Source organism: Plasmopara halstedii (genome assembly GCF_900000015.1).
Source record: "Plasmopara halstedii genome assembly, contig: Scaffold_3114, whole genome shotgun sequence".
Taxonomy (NCBI): domain Eukaryota; phylum Oomycota; class Peronosporomycetes; order Peronosporales; family Peronosporaceae; genus Plasmopara; species Plasmopara halstedii.
The window spans coordinates 179-2,189 of NW_020190017.1; the positions used below are offsets into that span (position 1 = coordinate 179).

Sequence of the window (2,011 nt, forward strand, 5' to 3'; positions counted from 1 at the left end):
CCAAAAGCTAAAACTGGTTATGAAACTACAAATTGTGGTCAGCGGAGTTTGATGTTCATTTGAGACATAAGATTCTTGTAGCATGAGAAATGATTTATCGATCAATGTTCTCTACTTCACACAAGAGCGTTGTAAATGTATGTGCATGTTAAAGCGTCGTCAAAGTCAATATTCCTGATTAATGTTTTGATAGAAAGCATGACGGCGACGTTGATTGCAAATTCTAATCTTAACAACTCATTTGTTCTTCCTAGCTTTATCACATTTTAATGTCATTACAATTTACGGTCAAAGTAGAATTTCCATCTAATCTATCAATGCAAATTCAGCGACAGCCTCGTTTTGCAGTCCTTCCTTAAAGACCACTAGCTTTATCATATGCACTCATCTTCCGTCGCCGATGTCATTATACCTTCGCTGTACATTGTTTCGAACGCAAATTAGAACCACGTTACTTTTGCTTTTATGCTTTTACTCTCTTTTTACTAGATCCATGGCTTTCAATATACAGAAACTCTTCTGTAAAACTGCGATACAATTCTATTTTCAAATATGAGATTCTAGGCGAGTCTTTCGAGAACAAATGCAATCATACGAATATTCCTTCAAGCCTACCTCTTCATCTCAACATTTATCTTTTGGTCATAAGTATTGCGTCATGGAATATTTGATTAGTATTTTTATGATAAGTCCAGTCCCCTTGGATTGAAGATGACAAGACTGAAGCATTTTCAGCTCTATGCAAAACTTTGGTACAAATATGCCCATTAGTACTTAGGTGATTCCTTAGATTTCTAAGTCGATCGCTGATGTGATTTCTGAAGGCGGAACGCTAAGATCGAAAGAATAGAGAAACATTAACAGCAAACTTGTTGTCTCTCACGATATCTATATTATTATGCTCTGCTAATCATTCTTCCATGCATGGCCTGCAATGCATCTGAACTCTTCGAAGCAGTAATAGCAATGCAAATCCAACGAGGTTAAAGTTTGTCAATGTCATGCGAAGAATAAATGCCTACCATAGCAATTGATGTTGACAAAGCGTCTACTAACGAAGTCAATAAAGAATTAGAAATGTACTACAGCTCAAGCAAACATCCTTACAACGATATCTTCGACAAAAATCAAGTTTGAATACGTCGATGGAAGATGTCATGAAAAAAATTTACGTTAAATTTAAGGTGAATACCAAAAAGCTTGAAAACGAAAGGCTTACAATTCTTTATTTCAAAAAGTCAAGAATTATGTCATACAAACAGAACCATGCAGTATTTTCTATGGCTTCATCCAAGCCATTTGACCTGAAGCTTTCCACAAAGGTTAAACTTCCGTACCAGTCATCATTAGAGTCTACGTACGCCGATCTGAGTCACATCGGTATTGGCGATCTCGTTTGCGTTTTTATTTACCGTATCTTCGACGGTGTCAACTTTTTGAGTCACGTGCGACACGCTAGTGTCTGGTAGAGTTTGAAAGATCGATGGGATTGCTTTCCACTTATAGGCGTCGCCGGTGGTTGGTGCTACCTGAGTAACGTCATTACTTGAAGGTGCTGCCTGAGTAACGTCATTACTTGAAGGGACAGGATCAGAGCTCTGAACCCACGGTAGATCGCCGTTAGTTGGAGCCAGCTGGGAGGTAGTAGTATCCGATGAAGCAGGATTCGAGTTCTGTACCCATGGGGCGCTGTCATTTGGTACGTCCGTTAGAGTATTTTGGGTGCCATCCAATGCAGAGTTTGGAACAGGCGTAGGAGTGACAGTACTCGACGTACTGTTAACTTGTACCGTTATGGAAAGACCAGACTTTTCAGGTGGATATTGGATAACTCCGCCGTCGTCCTTCGAATCTGTCTTCTCAATTGGTTTCATACCAAGTTCATGGACCAAATACCCTTGATCCCATAGCTTCTGAAAAGCCTCTTCAAAAAAATCACCAGCTGCAGGACCACCATTACATTCGCCATCACTTTCACCTGGTACTTTGATCCACATGCCATAGTCCAAAT

The 2,011-nt window shown here is 39.6% G+C and overlaps 1 protein-coding gene across 1 annotated transcript; it reads right to left on the reverse strand.

The window, feature by feature from the left end:
* Positions 1-1,346: 1,346 nt before the first annotated feature.
* On the reverse strand, positions 1,347-1,997 carry PHALS_07557 (endo--partial; the record flags this gene model as incomplete). Its single annotated transcript, XM_024721046.1, has 1 exon — positions 1,347-1,997. One exon carries the CDS (start codon positions 1,995-1,997, stop codon positions 1,347-1,349), a length of 651 nt encoding a protein of 216 aa, XP_024586184.1.
* Positions 1,998-2,011: the final 14 nt, after the last annotated feature.